The sequence below is a fragment of the Centruroides sculpturatus genome, unplaced genomic scaffold (assembly GCF_000671375.1).
Source record: "Centruroides sculpturatus isolate CEXI.00-Female unplaced genomic scaffold, Cexi_2.0 scaffold736, whole genome shotgun sequence".
Classification (NCBI taxonomy): domain Eukaryota; kingdom Metazoa; phylum Arthropoda; class Arachnida; order Scorpiones; family Buthidae; genus Centruroides; species Centruroides sculpturatus.
In genome coordinates, this window is record NW_019385055.1 from 169531 (window position 1) to 186297 (window position 16767).

General features: G+C 29.4%; 2 protein-coding genes across 2 annotated transcripts in view; both read right to left on the reverse strand.

The window, feature by feature from the left end:
• Positions 1–3002: 3002 nt before the first annotated feature.
• On the reverse strand, positions 3003–10983 carry LOC111634025 (supervillin-like). The gene is made up of 4 exons (XM_023378703.1): positions 10891–10983; positions 7329–7605; positions 5519–5670; positions 3003–3125 (listed from the first exon to the last, which is right to left on the reverse strand). Exons 1-4 carry the CDS (start codon positions 10981–10983, stop codon positions 3003–3005), a joined length of 645 nt encoding a protein of 214 aa, XP_023234471.1.
• Positions 10920–16767, reverse strand: part of LOC111634006 — a 120281-nt gene continuing 114433 nt past the window's right edge. Inside the window, exons 19-22 of the mRNA XM_023378675.1 lie at positions 14637–14816; positions 12741–12860; positions 11128–11291; positions 10920–11051 (exon numbers count right to left, since the gene is read on the reverse strand). Coding sequence (XP_023234443.1) covers position 11051; positions 11128–11291; positions 12741–12860; positions 14637–14816 — 465 coding nt within the window. The 3' untranslated portion in view covers positions 10920–11050. The remainder of the gene's footprint in view (positions 11052–11127; positions 11292–12740; positions 12861–14636; positions 14817–16767) is intronic.

Below are 16767 nucleotides of genomic sequence, written 5' to 3' on the forward strand. Positions count from 1 at the left end.
TAAAGTATTTTTCTGAGGTCTGTCTTATCAGGTAAATTACTGTACACAGTGTATTCATTAATTTTCATTTTCATGTAATAAAGGCTCTATGCCTTCATAAAGTACGTACTTTTCCTTTGTTTAAGGGTATTTGGGCAGTTTATTCTCTGTTGTATTCTCAAGTTAACAATACATACAAGTACAGTACACTATTTTCTGAGGAAACACGCATACTTATCCTTTTTTAACCCCATTCCCGATAACCCGGCATTTTCGCAAACTCGGCCACCCTTCGGTCCACATTAGGCCGAGTTTTCGAGGTTCTACTGTATCAGTTTTTGTGGACCTTTCAAAGGCATTTGATAGCTTAAATCATGAACTTTTGTATCAAAAATTACAAACTGCTGGTTTAAGATGGACTACTCTAAGCTGGTTAAAATCATACTTGTCAAACAGAATTTACTTTGTAAAAATTGGACAGATTATCTCTAGCTCTTTTGGGCCAAATAAGGGTGTTCCTCAAGGTTCAATCTTGGGTCCACTACTTTTCAATATATATATTAATGGTTTGTTTAACTATATACCAAAAGAGAATATACCGATGTACGCTGACGATCTAGTGATAACTGATTCTCATATGAATGTTATAATTCTTCAGGAGAATTTAAATCACATTTTAAAAACTTTAAATAGTTATATGGAAAAGAATGGATTAGTAATTAACAAAAATAAAACTAAATTCCTCCGCTTTGCAAATAGGAATAAAATGATCTATCCACATCACCTAAAAATTGAAATAACTGATTATAACATAGAAAAAGTAAATGCTATTAAGTTTTTGGGAGTAACTTTTGATGACAATCCGCACTGGAATAAACATATAGATGATGTTGCACTTTCCTTGGCAAAGTATACTGGGATAAATAAGAAAATTCAAGCTTTTTTAAGTACATCACTATCAAAACGGCTGTACCACACTTGCATTGAATCTAAAATAAGATATGGTATTGTTGTATGGGAAACCGCATCTCTATACGTAGTTAATAAACTTTAGATGGCACAAAATTGTTACACACAATTTAAACTTTATGGAATCAGTATCCAAACTCTACCGCACTGATAATATTGACAAGATTAGTGAAATTTACAACAAAGATTCTATTGGAGGGTTTCAAATATATAAAGGGCAAAAAGGAAAACGGCTTCCTTGGAATTGGTATAAGAGAATGTCGCGGATCAACACGAGATACTCATATAATTCGTGAATATAGTCTCCCAATTGTTAAACTAGAGGTGGGGAGATCTGCACCGATCTTTCAATTAATCTTTTATTGGAATAGTCTGTGCAACGATTTACATAACATATCAAGTTATGAAATCTTCAAAAAGAATGTAAAAAAAGGAGAAAACTTTAAGCCATAGTGATATTTGTTCTCAATTAATTTTTGGACTTGAGGTAGAATGTAATTTTCTTTCTCAGCTCGCATCCTGTTTTTGTTTTACTTATTCTTTTTTGTTGGTTTTATTGATTTTTGCTTTAAGATGCTTGTAAAAGGCCAACCTGGCCACAGTGTGTTTTTGAGAAATAAAATAAATAAAAAATAACAACTTATGATATAAGATTACATAGGTGAACAAAAATTTAGTGCAATTAGACAGTTTATTTTTAGAAATTAAACATTTATTTTCTGCACAATTTTTTTACAAATGAAATGAGAAACAATAAAATTAAAAATGACAATAATTCAAAAATTTACTTAAAGTGCATATTTACATTATGGTAATTTTATAAAGTTAATGATTGTGAAATAATAATGTTTTAGTACTTGTATAATGTCAGTGTTAAGTGATAATTTTATGCTATTATACTTAAATAGGTTTATATATGTTCTGATTAATTTTTCATAGCTTTCAAATGGTTGTATAAATGTTCTTTTTTGATTAAGCAACTAATTATGGATTATTTAGCATACAATAAATAGTTCAGTATACTACATAAATAATGCTTAAAATTTTATTTTAAAAAATCACTTAATTTGTTTATCTAATAATTGTGAATTGATTTAGTTTTTTTTTAATAATGAGTCATATTGAAAATATATAGACATTCATATTAGATTAGGAATGTTTGAATAAAATATTTGCAATTTGATGATAATTTTATGTACAAAACTATTATACATATAAAGTTAAACTTATTGCAAGTTTTTAGACTATTTAAACAAACATCTTTATTTACAAATGTAGTTCATATTTTATGGAAATAGTGAAAAATAAATTTTTTTCACTATTTCCATAAAATGTTCCAAGCAAAAATTAACCAAAAATATGATAGTGCAGTGTTCTTAGTTTCCATAAAGTAATTTTAGGTGGTCAATCTACAGTATTAGCTGGATCTACTAAAAACTTCCTTACAAACCTTAGTTGTTATTAAACAACAAAATATCACTTGTGGTATAAAACTTAATTGAATATTTGTTCTATAATATGGTTATTTTTTAAAAATTAATAATTTTGAATATCAAGTAAAATAAGATGATAAATACTTTTAAGAGAAATATTTGATTGACCAGGTAAAACTGGCTTGCAGAAACATTGATAATATAAATAAACAAAATGATATATTTGCAGCTTGGCATTGTGAATTCATTTCTAGAGGAGTTGACTCCAATGAATTTGCTTCTAACTCCAACTTTGACTCCAACTCTATAGCCTTGATTTTATTCAAGTCAATATTCATTTGATCAATGAGATAAAATTTAGCTTTTTGAAAATGTTTTGAAAACTGAATACAGGAATATGATGAAAAACAATAATAATTTAATATATTTTTTCAATAGGTACTCTTTCTAGATCATCATCATCTGATGGACTATGCACACTTTTTAATCGAATAACTTATTTAGGAAGTGCTAGTATTAATGCTCCTAGAGATCAAAATGAAATTCAAAAAAATATAAAAGTATTACTGTTTATAATTACAGAATACAATTATAAAATGTTCTTAATGTTTTTTTTTTCTTTTAACTATCTGTTCTGTGAACACTAAGAGGGCTCTTTTTTTGCAAACCCATTATGGGTTCAGCAGACCCTAATATTGCGACTGCCAGATGGGGAGGAATGGGCCCAACATATCCAGACAGACCCTTAAAATTAATTGTGTGAGATCCAGAACTTTATTAATCCAAAAATTTAATTATTTTTACTTTCGTTACACAACAGATTGGAAAAAAAAACAATCTTAGCTGGGAATGTTTAAACCCTCCTTTCATAACTATCAACATTCTATTGTTCTCACACAGCTTGCAGCTCAACTTGCACAAAAGTTTATAGATAGCATCCAAATTCGATCATTTGTTTTGGGTCCCAGGATCCCAGGACCGACTTTCCCAGCAAAAAGCTGTAAAAGATGCTTTCTTCCCCTCTCGGGGGAGTCTCCTAACAAAAGCCAGACTGATGTCATCAGATATCGTCTAGTTAAATCTCCGAACTCGCTGCAAATTCCGAACCTCGCAAACTTTTATATTTGTGCCAATTTGGATTACCCTAAATACACGTTTGATATTTTTGTGCAACTAATGAACTCGAATCCTCGTGGAAACTTACAAAGAGGTATGGAAACCCATGTAAACTCTCTCGAGCTCTTAGGAGCGTTGAGACTAGTTTTTGTAGTTTTTGTTAATCTTGTCTATTTTAATAAATTCTTGTTTTATTTGTTAAATGGTAGACTCCTTTACTCATATACTGCCTACACCTTATCGTCAACCCCGATTATTCTCCCTCCACTCAACCAACCTAGAGTCAAGATGGCTATGTTACGATAATGGTCCCGAGGGTCAGGACCATTATTATAACACAGCCATCTTGACAAGTGAAGGAAAGGGAGGTGCGACCATTCCCGACCTCTCTGGCGGTTCACAATTGTAATTAATAACACAATATTTTTATTTAATTATAATTTCCAAGTATTGCAAAAAAACTATTAAATATTATCAATAATTTTGTTATTAAGCATTAAATGTTTAATTGAATAATTCTTTACAAATAAATGTTGAANTTACTTGAATAAGCAAAGTGTGTTTCAAAAGTCATTTTACAGTTTTAGACTTTAATAATTTAAGATGTATAAATGTTACAGACTTACAATAAATAACATTTGAAAGCATAAATAATGAATATTTTTTGTCACTTCCATTATATATAACACAACCTCATTCTTTGGATGATCTTAGGATTAGTATTATGAATGCAATCACTGAGCAACAGCTGATAAATGTTTTCACAGAGTTCAATGATAATGATTATGTCAAAGTTTGAAAATAAAACTACATTGCGTAAAAAAAAGCTTCAATAATTAAGCTTTATTGTAATATTTATATGTCTTAACTTATTAATTAAGCTGTACAAGGCACTTTGTATATCTGAAAACATACATTTTGACTTTATATAACTTGAAATGAAAGGGATAGAGAAGACATTCCAAGTTACAGAAATAACTATTACTTTAATCCAGGAGTAACAAACCTTTTTGAGTATGCATGCCAAAATAGGCATATTTAACTTCAAAAAAATTTTGTATCAAAGATTTACAGTTTAAACAGTTATTTTTAAAGGAATGCACATTAATAAGGACAAATTTAAAGGAACTGATTAAAAAAGGAATAATGAAAACTAATTGAAAATTTGTTTAATTAACATAAAACAATAACAATAAAAAAATTTTATGCAAGTAAAAAGTATAATTGTTTTTTATTTTCCGGTTTGGGCAAACCATGCTGTTAATGATTCCTTTCTTTATTTATTCTTCTGAAATAGAAGATGGAACCAATGCATGACCTGATGTAATGGCTTCATTAAATGACACCAACAAAACATTCAAAAATGTACCAGCAAATATACTTTAATACAGTGGTACTGTACCTCAGGATACAAAATTAATCCATTCCAAAACTGAGATTGTATCATGAAAATGTCATAAGGTGAATCATTTTTTCCCATACAATTACATGTAAAACCAAAAAATTTGTTCCAACACGAAAAACACACTCCAAATTAAAGCTAAGTAGTACATTAAAAAAAAATAACTATAGTAAGGAAAACACTGAAAAATGTGTTTTGTAGTTGTAAATGTATAAATAACCATAATAGAATAATAATTGATTAAAAAAAAAAAATGTAGTTTTATTTGCACTTTACCTTCGAGGATAGATGATGGTGGAGATGTAAACTGGTGGCGGAAGAGAGGGAGAAGGGAAATGATACTAAAACTTAAGTTACATAACATAATGTAACAATAACTTAAAAATAACGTAGAAAAGATAAAAAAATTAGTGTTGTTTTTATATATATATTTTTAAAATTTTTATTCACTGCTTTTTGCTTTCTTTCCTTCACTTCCACCAGCACTTTCACNTAGTTAAAAATCAAAATTTATTTATAAATGTAAAAACAATTAGTAAAAATATTTGCAGTAACTCATCTTGGAAAAAAGCAGTGATTTTAAAATTACCCAAAAGACATTATTAATAAATATAAATACCTGTGGTCCTCTTTCTTCATCCAGTTCTACTGTCATGAGGGCAGATGCACCTTTCTCTGTTATTGTGGATTCACTTCCTTGCCAGAAGAAATAAGCACACCTTTCACGTCCAACAAACGAATGTCTGGACATTTGTCCTGACAAATCTCTACCTATATTATATATATATATATATTTATTAAAAAAATTTTCACATTAAATATAGTAGAATCTACTTATTAAATGATAACAATATCTCAGAATTAGCAGGCCCCATAGAGCCCCTTACAATAAGCAAAATGTATTTTGAGATTCAGTTATAGCTATCATTATCAGGTAAAAAATGTCTTGTGCCCTATCGGCCTCAACCTGCAGTTTAAACAATGTTTTAAAGTTTAAATTTTTATCATCATTTCAATTTTTTTTCACTGTACAATTGTTTAAATTGATGGCATTAAAAAAGAGGAGCAGAAAAATAACACTGAATGAATCACTAATAATGTACAATAATAATTATAATTAATAAATCTTTTATATTAAAACAGTTAAAAATATATATATCCTTTTAATCCCAGAGTCAATAAAACCAAAATTTCCACCAGCTATAGTCTTATTTACTTATTCTCACTTATGTTATCAGTATAAATCAGCCCCAAAAAGACTATAATAAAATTATACTGCATATACAAGGTATTTACAATTTATTGATAAATTAATGTGTTTAATAAAGCATAAACCATAACATTTTGAAGTAATTGTTTTTTACAGTGAATATAACAACTCAAGAAGTTTTTTCTTGTGAAACTACTGGCATCTTTAGTAACATGTGCGATATCCAATCTGAAACTGATTTCTCACCAAGTGTTTTGCAGGATATCTTGGGAGACAAACCACTATCTCCACCATCCAATGTTTCAAGTTTGCAATATCAATAATCTATTTCACAAATTTCCCTTCCTTACATCCCTCCAAAAAGAAATTCAGAAGAATGAGCCCTGGGAAAGGAAATCTTGGAATAGAACCATTAAAACTTATCTATCAATGAGGAAAGAACACAAAATTGGATTGTTGTATAAGAAGTTTTATCGAGTTGCTGTATTTGATGCATCTATGATTAGTTGTTTTATTAAGCATTTTAATCTGTTCAATAACTTATAGACATCATCTATAGTTTAAAAATTTGAATTATATTTTAAAATTCATAAATAGAATTACACTCCCAAATGAATTCCTCGAGTGTTCTGACAACTAAATAAACTGTGTACATAAATTTAAACTTGTTTAAAATTCATAAATAGAATCAAACTCCCAAATGAATTCCTCGAGTGTTCTGACAAGAAAAAAAAAAGCCTAAAAATCGTTAAAATGTGTAGAAATGTGTATAAAAATGAATAAAAATCTCGAAAATACTCAAATATTTAACAAATTTCCTTAAAACATTAGAAATTTCATCCAAAAAACCGACATAATTTGAACTACGGTTATGCATCTCTAATCAGAAATTATATGTTTAGTTAACATAAAAATAAGAAATATTATTAATAAAAAGCTTTAAAAATAGTTTAAACAACTTAAAAAATGATTATTTTAAATAAATTTTTCNTATATAAAAAAGAGGAATTGAAGTTGCTGAAGTTAATTCATCAAAACAGTGTTATCAAAAAAAACATATTTAGTATTACTGTCAAAGTTTCTTGTAAACAGTTTGCATATAAACTTGGTTTGAGTTAATACCATGTCTTTAAAAAATTTCAGTAAAACTGAACTATATATTCTGAAAATTTTGAACAACATTTAATTTTATTATTAGTTTTAGAAAATCCATACTAACCTGTCTGCGTTATCATATATTGCCATCTAACAACATACGTATCTCCATTGTGAAATTGTCCGTAACTCAATTCTGGTAGGAGATTATGATCGTATTCTAAAATATGCCATATTTTTATTGCCAACGTTGTAATTTCATAATGTCTTCGCTCAGCCGAATCAAAATATTCCGTTCCTCGTCCAAGATGACTTCCTTCCAGGACGAGATCAGGTTCTGGTGGTTTCTGTTCGATCATTTCTTTGGTATTGCACGGCTTCAAATTAAGTACTTCATCAGACTAAAACAGAAAAATATGAGCTTAAAAAAATGTTTCTTTTATTCTGTGAAACTTTTATCATGTGTTTATTTTAATGCTTATATCCATATAACATGATTGTGAGAATGCGAGAGTGGAGAGCAATTTATTTGAAAATTTAATCGTTTTATTTATCACATGCTGGTACACATGCTGGTTACAGTCTTAGATTTACCTGCTTGATTAATAATTTCAATGTAATATTTTAGCGATAAAATAGACAAAAGTCATAATTTGTCTTGGGAAAAGGAAATAGAACTTTCCCTAGAAAGTTGTTATTGCTCATATCTGACAAACATCTGTTCTGATTGGTGTAAACTTAGAATGAAAAGGAGAAAAATTCATGAGTTCAAAGCAGTCCACAAAAATTAGACACTGCCATAGAGGAAGGCAGTCCAAGACAAAAAGAACTTGCCATAGTGATGGCAGTCCTCCATAATACGAAGGTGCCATAAACGATAGGCAGTCTACAGAAGAAGAGATTTGCCATATTAACTGCAGTCCATGACCAGATTGAACCTGCCATAATAATTAGAAAAAGATAGTCCCACTCTGACTCTCCCGCATTCTCCAAGTTTGATCGACAGAGATATTATCATTATTTTTAACTGATTGTAACTCTCTCTCTCTCTCGCATTTAGAGGAGTATTTTACATAGGCTCGATTTATGATAGGTTATATTATGTATCTCGATTTATGTATCTATTTGTTTTATTTTATTCGTTAAATTCTATTTGTTGTTTGTTAACCTGTTGATTCCCTCTGTTAGTTAAGTACGGACATTCATCCTACTATGGTCGGAACTTACTCACAACTCCTCCCTGCTCAATAGAATATAGCCCTCTGTTTAATGTTTAGATCCTAACATCATGAAGTTAGGGCGCAAAACTTCTACCCTAGCTGGTGTCAGTCCTGATGTTGGAAGGATCCTGCGATCCCCATGACATACTAAAAAGCCATCCATCAACAAAGTGAGTGAGCCTTAACCACCTGACAGACTAAAGGGTTATGAATAACATCGTAACGACTCCCGAAGTCTCACATGATATCATTTACAGTGATCTCAAGAATTTTCAATGGATTCTTTAAAATTATAAACAAATTAATTTAAAATAGTGAATATCAAATTTATTTTAAATAAAGGTATCCATTGCTTAATGCAGGATTTGATTAACGCACAAAATTAATTGTGGAAATCCTTTTATATATGTACACAACAGAAGTTTTAATTAACATGGTTTAACAGCTATACTGAATACAGATATGTTTTTCTCAGCAAATAAGGTAATGGTGAATTTTTTATTTTCATGTTGAGGTGATTTCCAATATATTGGGTTGTTCGGAAAGTAATTTTGGTTTTTTTTCCATGGGAAAAACACAATATTTTTATAATAAATAAATATTTTGTTGAATTATATAGCGACCATTTTGGTCAAATACCTGTTGTCATTGTTTCTGGTAGTAGCATGATTTCACATTCATAAAAGTTTTGATCATTACTTACAAAAAACTGATCCAAGTGATTTTTGACATTGCCACTTCAAGTAAATGTCTTAGTTAAAAAAATTTGTACAGACCCAAACAAGTAATAACCTGAGTGTGCTCAATCTGATGAATATGGTTGATGTGATAGCAAGTCCCATCTAAGTTATAACAGTTTCTGACGAGTTACCAAACTTGTGTGAAATTTGACATTGTCATGATAAAACACTACACCTGTTTTGTTGATCAATTCTGGCCACCTTTTCTGTTTGATGATAGTACTCAAGTTGTTTACTTGATGGCAGTACACTTTCGAATCAATTGTTAAATTGTCTGCTAAAAGCTCCAAAAAAAAAAAATTACCTTAAAATCCCACCAAAGAGAGCATCTTCTCTTTAAGAACATGTGGAACCCATATATCAAGCTTTGAAACGAAACCAATTTGTTTCAAGTAATCATAAACAGTTCAATTTGACAAATTTAATCTCTTAGTGATTTCACGTGTTGTTATTCGGCAGTTTGCTTCAATCAGTACCTTTATTTTGTTTTCATTGGCTTCAACTGGCCATCCAGAACGTGGTGCAACTTCAGTATTGAAATTGCCAGAACAAAATTTTGTAAACCAGTTTTGGCACTGTTGTTCTGTCAATACATCTTCTCCATACACATCACACAATTTTTTCTCACTTGAACAGCATTCTTACCTTTTCGGTAATAAAAGAGCAAAATATGCCTAAAATGCTGCTTTCAATCTTCCATATTTGATGGGACACAAACAATAAACAATTGCACAAAATCAAACAAAATTTTTTACAAATACGTCTTAAAATTCTAGCTGTTAAAATATATAATGATAATACGGTTTAGAATGAAAATGGTGGGAAAAATACGACTAATCCGTCCCGTCTAGTGGTAAAAAAAAAACAAAATTATTTTCCGAACAACCCAATAGATATGTAGTTTAATTATGATAATTGTGAAATTTAACATGCTACTGCTAAAGTGATATTGTATTCTTTGTTTAGAAGCTAATTTCAAAACTTTACTTCACATTTTGTTTGTGTAAAATCAAATCGAAATGTCTGCATATAAAATGCGTATCAAGCATATTATGAATGCTTTTTAAAGGATATAATGCTATACAAACAGTAAAAAATACTCAGAGTATGAGGAAGATGCTCTTAAACATCGGACACATCAAATGTGGTTTTGAAAGTTTCACTCGGGAAATTTTAAACTAAAGAATACAAAACATACAGGGTACCCAAAAGTTATTGAAAAAAAAATTTCAGGAAGAAATTGTTAAAAATGAACAAATAACAACTTGTGAACTTGCAACAAATCTTTGTGTGTCATTGACATGATGATTGTGTTCTGCATGCATTAAATGAAAAAAAAACAAACTGGATCAAGTATAATTTTGTCTGATGAAGGTAAGCAGCTCTAAGGTTTAATTTAATTTTTAAATTAGTTACAAATTTTTATCATATGAAGCTTTTCTTATGGATGACAAAATTAAAATTAAAATATTTGTTATTAACTGAAAATTTGTTCAAAATCCTGTTAATCAGACTGCACAATCACCACCCATTTGGTGATCGTTCGATTTGATTAGCATGATTTTGATATACAAGGTAGAATGAAAAGATTAATTAATCATGCTAAATAAGGGATACCTGTAATTAAATGAAATGACTATGTTAAAGACAATATCTGTGTTCAAACTCTAATTAGTTTACTTTTAATAACTAACCATTATCAACATAATAAATTAAAACTGCAAACCTTGCTTTCATCAGTTTCTTGACTCTTCACTTTTATTATTCGAGATAAATCTGGCCAATCAAAAAACTTTTCTTTAAATAAGACTGGTTCCATATGTTGATTAATTTTGGCAAAAATAGCCCAATCGGGACGTTTAGATCCCTTTAGAGAGATTTTTTGTTCTGTAAATATAAAATCATTTTGTGTACTAATACAAAACTGTAGCAATTATTCTAACTATTCTGAGATAATACTTGCCATCTACCTAAACTAGCATTGAGAGGATTTATGTCGCATTCAGAATAATCGTAGCCCTGTTCCCATAATTCTTTTGCCAACACCACCGCAACTTTTCTTTTCTCGAAAGGTGCAGTCTTCCCTTGCCATATATACATTTCACTTCCAAAATCAAAAACCAGTACCTGAAAATTACAATTAGTATTATATATAACATTCACTATATAAAATTGTTTTAACACTTATACCATATGTATTATTTTAAAAATAGGTTTAATTATTAATTATATAGAATAAATCTATTGTAAAGAAAGTATATTAAAAGATCTGAAATGACTCATTAGAAATATATTAATCTACAGAAGCAAACAAGAAAATGTAAATACAGCTCACAACTGATAGAACACAAATTTCTTACTTACAATGAAAATTTTATTTTTGACTCATTATTTTATGAAAAAATTGTCTAACAGATCCATATGTCTGTTTTGATATTATTTAACAACATCAAAATAGAAAGCAAGGCATGAATAATACACTTTTTTCAGGTGTATAGTATATATGATGTTAATTAACTTTTAATTTTTTGTTTCAGAGCTCTAAATGCTGAAAAAAGCATTGTTCTTTCTTACCTAACCAAAGAGCAAAGTATTTCCATGTTAAAATTTTATTACAAAAATAAAATAGGTGAAGCTACTCATCTGTTAAATGCCAAATTTAGAATAAGAACAGCCCAAAAGACACAACATTGTTAGACTAATCAGGAAGTTTGAAGAAATGTGAAGTTTCAGTGATCTTGGAAGAAAAGGGATTCCTGTAACAGCAACTAGCTTTGCAAAGGCAGAACAACTCAAAAAATCTTTAAACAGGAATAACAGTCCTCAAAAATCAATTCATAGATTATTGTAAGTTGAAAATCAGTCAAAAGAGTGTCAAAAGACTTCTAAAATACCAAAAATGAAGACCTACATTGCATGGATGATGGAGATGATGATTAAAGGGTTGAGTTTTATGAACTCGTATGGAAAAAATATCAGAGGATGCTTTGATAAGGTCCGCTGGTCTGACAATGCAGTGTTCAATCCGAAAAGCCACCTTATTTGACATGACAGTGTTTACTGTGTTAAAACTGTCGTGTTATCTTGGAGAAAGATGAAAATTTACTGGGAGTGACATCAGTTAGCAAACTTGTTTCATTGTTTTTGATACCATATCATAAATTACAGGATAAATTTTTAATCAAATTTGCAAACAATATGTCACTGTAAACAGTTTTAAATAGGGGCAGTTTGTAACACAATGCATTCAAAGTATTAAAAGTAATGCCATACTATATGTATATATGCTTAGATAAAGTATTAAAATTTTTTAAATTCCTGCTTTTATAATTTTATTGACTAAAATAATATAAATATATAACAGAATAATACAGAAAAACATTCAATACTTTATTGCCAATTCCACACTTTATATATACTACAGTATTGTTACTTGGATTCTCAAAACAGAGTTTAAAAAATTGAAGACACTATATATTATATGTAATATTTAACAAATTATAGTGTCTTCAAAACTACAATGAAACAAGTTCACTTTTTTTTTCAAATTACTAAATAATAATAATAAAAAATAACCTTATCAGGTTGTAGCATTTCTATCCTAGGTAGACTACCCCAGAATTCTTGGTACGGTGACAATGTATCGTCTTCAACACAATATACCATATTTGTGTCGATAATGAATGCCTCGTATATCTGAAAAATAATAATCTTAAAACTTGTATTTTGTTTTAAAAAACTTTTAAAATATTTATAAATTTTGACTCCATAAAATTAAAATGAAAAAATAATACTTTAATGGCATAAATACATCATTATAAAAATTCAACATGTCTCCCTGATGATGAACTTGTACTTGTATGGAAACAACCAAAGTATATCTACTCCATTCAAGCATTATTTACTTTATCTTATATTTAAAATAAGATAAAGTAAATAATGCTTGAATGAATTACATTATTAAAAATATCCATTTTTCTAAAAAACCTAAAAAAATGCTGATTATTCAGTGCTTTATCAAACTTAAAATATCCAAATATTTTTGAGTTACAGCAGACATCTTACAAGATTTTATATAAGAATATATATATATAATACAGTAAGACCCCGCATAATGTGGGGGATGCGTTCCTAGACAACAAAGCACAAAACAAAACAGCGTTAAACGAGACCATTTTAACAGAGTATATAGGGATAGGGGAAAATGCAACCGAAAATAAAAAAATTTTACTCTAATTTTAAGTTGTATTATTATATAAATTAATATAAAAATATGTTAAATAATGTAAACATATGCACACAGAAAGATATAATGATATATTAATTAGTTCATTTTTTCTATATTAATAGTTCAATTTGTGTGATGAAGGTCTTGACTTTTCTGAAATTCTTGTTTTTTTTCGCAATAAAGTTGTGAAGTTTCATTTGTCACTTTTTCTTTCCTTAAGCAAATGTTGGTAGCAGAAGATCGCATCCAAAATGCCTTGTTTTGCTTTTGCACTCCTTTCAAAATCTAGATCATTTGCTACAATTTAATCAACAATTTTGGTTATCGTTACCAAATTTTTACTAAGGAAATCTGTAGAGAAATATTTTGGGTTCTTCATTTTCAGAATCACTATTCAGTTCTACATGAATTCCTTGTTCTGCCAGTTCCTGAAGGTCGTCGTTGGTAAGACTCTCACCAGAAACCTGCGATAACTCCTCAATATCTTGTTCATCTACATCTCCTAATCCTGCTGTATTCATTAGGTTGAGTTTGATCAACTTAACAATACAATGATAGGCTCTTCTCGTTGAGAATTCTTCAATACCTTCAGCCATAACTTCTTCCACACTTCGTTCGTGCATTTATCAGTTAATTCTTGCCAAGCAAAGCTGTTATTGCCTATGAAACCCATGATGTTATATTTTTTCCAGAATTGCACCAAACAAACATAGATTTAGGGAGCACATACCTTTTTGCCACTTTTTTCTGATTGGTTTGTGTTCGTAAATAATCATATTATGTATGAATCTATAAAATGCCGCAATAATTTAAATCAGTGTAAATTTTGAGCTTTTTTTAAGGTTTTGAGCAGACTATGTTATATTGAATCAGTGTTAAGCAAGGCAGTGTTAAGAGGGGTCTTACTGTATATATACAAATGCAGCTTAGAATGAGGTGGTTGGGATCACATCAGAGCTGTAGACCAAAAAGTCAAAAGAACCAACAGTTTATGTATTCCTCTGCAGAAATAGCTCTCTCCAAATCAGCTTATCTTGAATTTTGAAGACCTTCAAAAAAAAGGAGTAAAATTTAAAAGTGAAAAAATTTAGAGCTATTTCTCAAAACAAAGCTAAAAATCAACTGTTTTTCCTTTACTAGAGATGGTTAAAAACTCATAAAAGTTGAGAAACACCATTGCACTTACTACTTTGGTGTCACTGCCATTCATGGTGTGTTTTGTTAATCATATTTGTTTANATTACCTCATCTTCTTCGGGATTTCCTGCCTCAGAACAATCGCTTTCTTTTCCTCCAAGTATATTATAAAAAGTTTCTTTTACATTAGGAGAGGGACTTTTTGTTTCATCAATTGTTAAGATATCTGCAGTGCCTTTGAAACATAAATCTTTCTTCTGTTGCACTGTTAAAGCAATTTCAGCACTCTAATAAAAATAATAAATAAATAAAAACTTGCATTCTCAAAAAAGATAAGGTAAAGATGATTTTTTAACAAAAAATTTAGATCAATCACAAATTAAAAAAAAAACTACAAACCAAATATAAAAATGATAATTAAACATTTAAATAATACTGCAATGAATTCTGTACAGTCGACCCCCCTATAAGATATAGATACGTTCCAATTTATTAGGAATCCGATTTCTTACAAGTCGTTCCAATCACAGCCCGACACGTGTCAAGTTTACGGACTACGGCTGATTGAAAGGTTTTCTTCCATAAAATTAATCGATTCTACACTAATCCGACTCAACATTTCCAAAATACGTATATTTTTTCGTAGTTTTATAGGAATCGTAATTATAGGGACCGTAATTATAGGGGGGGTCGACTGTCTCGTGCTAATTGCTCATAATTTTGTGAACAAACTATACTAAAATAAAATTTTCTACAGTATATCTACTGTATAAAATTTTATTTTAGTATATTCAACTATTTAGTATATTTTAGTATACTGTTTCTACATTCAACAATTGACTCAACAGTAAGAAAACGACATTTATAAATGGACTATTGAGTTCGCCGTTGAGCTCAATGGTCTCAATAGCCCAAAAGACATGAGTGTTCAACGAATCGACATGGCAACTTCTGTAAAAGTAGTAAATTTTGCATATCCCTTTTGAAATATTATTTATCAAAACAGATACAACTGATGCTTTCTCGTTACTTAAGTTGGCCATCATAAAAAGCAACCACTCAACACAAGAATTTAAAAACTACAAAATGTGACATTGGATCGTTCAACAGAGGAACTCAATGGAGAACTCACTGGTGATGTAAGTGTTGAATTTAGAAACGTAAAGTATTTTAGCAATAATTAAATTTATGAATAGTTATTCTGAGATTAACACGGTTTATCGATAAGTTTCAAATAACACAAACTAATTATACATTACTCATTTTGTTATTAAATACATATGATATTTTTAATCTACAGTACATACTGCAAGCATCTTCATTTGCACAGAATACTTTGTTGTAACAAAATCTGAACATATTTTTTTTATTTATGTCAATATTTGATTTTTGCTTCAGTTACCTTACTATTCAGATCCAATTAATTAATTTATTAATATACAAAAGAAGATAAGAATTAATTAAAATTAATAAACATTTATTTATATATCATTTTATACTGGACCAAAAATTGCAGAAATTATAAGAATTCTCACACACACACACACCAGCTTTTATATTAGCAATATTTTGCAATTATAGTATGCTTCATTAATAAAACATTTAGTAAACATTTTAAAAGTCTTGCTATTAATCAGATTAATTTGCATTGATCATATTATTCAATTAGCATTCAGTTATCGTGGGAGAAAAACACAAATATTTTAAAATATATTTTTCAAATTTTCATAATTTTAATTCTTAATGTAAAAATTCTGTTAACCAATATCTAATTTGTCTGATAGTTAAGTTTTAAGTACAATGTCACATACTTACAATTAAAATAGTCTCTCCTCAATAACTATCTCTCTGAAAACCAATTTTAAAACCAACATAATCTCAAAAAAGTCAGAAGAATGGCAAACCTCAAAAACTTTACCTTACACATCCATATTAATATAATAATCTTTTATATATATGAAACTGTACATACAAGGTCTGTTCAAAAAGTATCGAACCTTTGGTCGGTAAAAATAAATTTATTGACTTTGAGGTACAAAACCCTAATCCCCTTCAAAGTAATTTCCTTGGTAATGTATACACTTCTCCCAGCGTTCCTGCCATTGCTGGAAACACTGCTGGAACGCATCTTTTGGAATGGCCATCAGCCGCTCCGTCGGATTTTGCACGATGTCTTCTCTCGACTAAATTCGGGTTCCTTTTAGCGGCATTTTCAGCTTGGGAAATAGCCAAAGGTCA

Excerpts from the sequence above, each read along its gene's own strand:
- LOC111634025 (XM_023378703.1), bottom strand. The coding sequence starts at position 10,983 with ATGGAACCAGTCTTATTTAAAGAAAAGTTTTTTGATTGGCCAGATTTA. Across the intron at positions 7,606-10,890 it reads AAGAAACTGATGAAAGCAAG|TCTGATGAAGTACTTAATTT; the intron begins GTTTGCAGTTTT and ends TTTCTGTTTTAG. Across the intron at positions 5,671-7,328 it reads ATATATGATAACGCAGACAG|GTAGAGATTTGTCAGGACAA; the intron begins GTTAGTATGGAT and ends TATATAATATAG.